The 1,397-nt window shown below is 39.7% G+C and overlaps 1 protein-coding gene across 1 annotated transcript; it reads left to right on the forward strand.

Moving 5' to 3' along the window:
- The first annotated feature begins 428 nt into the window (after positions 1-428).
- Positions 429-1,061, forward strand: LOC143578787 (epidermis-specific secreted glycoprotein EP1-like). Its single transcript, XM_077062265.1, has one exon. The coding sequence runs from the start codon at positions 480-482 to the stop codon at positions 1,059-1,061; it is 582 nt and encodes a 193-aa protein (XP_076918380.1). The 5' UTR covers positions 429-479.
- Positions 1,062-1,397: the final 336 nt, after the last annotated feature.

Here is a 1,397-nt window from a genome sequence, read left to right on the forward strand (position 1 = left end):
TACATAACCTAGTCTACATATATATATATAACTCGTAAGATATACATAAACGTATTTACGTAATGTATAATTTTCTTATATAATTATTACTCTTCAGTTTTTAAACAAGAGTAATTATTAATTACTACTTTATTTATTTTTTAATTATGTAATTACTTTATTCTAAAACTCCAGTGGTTTGTATCTTTAGTATGAAATTTAATTTATATGTTAATAAGTATTTAATGGATTTTGAAAGCATGTTGTTACGTAGGACAACGAATGTTCTTTAATAAAGTTATGGGTTATGATTTGAAAGCCATGTTGCTATTTATAAATTATTATTGTTAGCATGGATGCTGTTATTACTATGGGTGGCCACCCAAAAACTTTGATGTGCTCTTATTGCTATGTTTCTTAATAGCAGACGGCGGCTAAATCATCCACTCAACTTTCTATATATACACTACTTTCATGGTTGCAATAACTCACCAACAAAAATGGCTACTTCTTCCCATTTCATTCACTCAACTTTCCTCCTACTTTTGTTATGGTTTAAACTATTTTTCTTCATTTCTGAAGCTCTTGTGCCTGCTTCAGACACGTTCACTTATGTTAACAACGATATTGACTTGGAATTTGGTGACTACATCGTCGAGTACGGAGCGAATTACCGATTCCTTCCTCTTTCTAGCAGCCCCTTCCAGCTTTGCTTCTACAACACAACTCCTAATGCATTTACTCTAGCTCTCCGCATGGGCACGGTTCGATCCGAATCACTCATGCGTTGGGTTTGGGAAGCCAACCGTGGGAACCTGGTTCGTGAAAACGCCACCTTCACATTCGGTAGAGATGGAAACCTAGTCCTGGCGGATGCCAACGGACGGGTTGTCTGGCAAACGAATACCGCCAACAAGGGTGTGGTCGGTTTTAAAGTGCTTCCAACCGGTAACATGGTTCTTCATGACCGTAAGGGTAATTTCTTATGGCAAAGCTTTGATTCCCCAACTGATACTCTCTTGATGGGTGAAGAAACACTAAGTGACCCTGGGCAGATTACGGATAATCTGGGGGTTAAGTAATGTTTCCCACGAGGATGAGGTCCAGCAAAGAAGGTTGTTCTTCAGGTGACCTGCAAAACAGACACGGTAAGCTCGTCACTGAGAAGGGGGGGGGGTTCCTCCTTGTGACCACCCTCCGGCGTGAGAATCAGACTAGATTGCTCCGAATATAAGTGTATATTAAGAGATTGCTAGAGAAGATAAGATAATGAGATATCAGATGATGTCCTTACCATTCCAAGGTGTTGGAGTATTTATAGCCGAAGGTAGGTTTCCAAGAAGGTACAGCCAGCTGAATAGTATTCCTGTTCTACCAACAGTGGGCTACGCACAAGCCATGCTGGTTGGTGGATAGGC

The sequence above is a fragment of the Bidens hawaiensis genome, unplaced genomic scaffold (assembly GCF_021521415.1).
Source record: "Bidens hawaiensis isolate Kalapana, Puna unplaced genomic scaffold, B.hawaiensis_p1.1 tig00029335_1, whole genome shotgun sequence".
NCBI classification, from domain to species: domain Eukaryota; kingdom Viridiplantae; phylum Streptophyta; class Magnoliopsida; order Asterales; family Asteraceae; genus Bidens; species Bidens hawaiensis.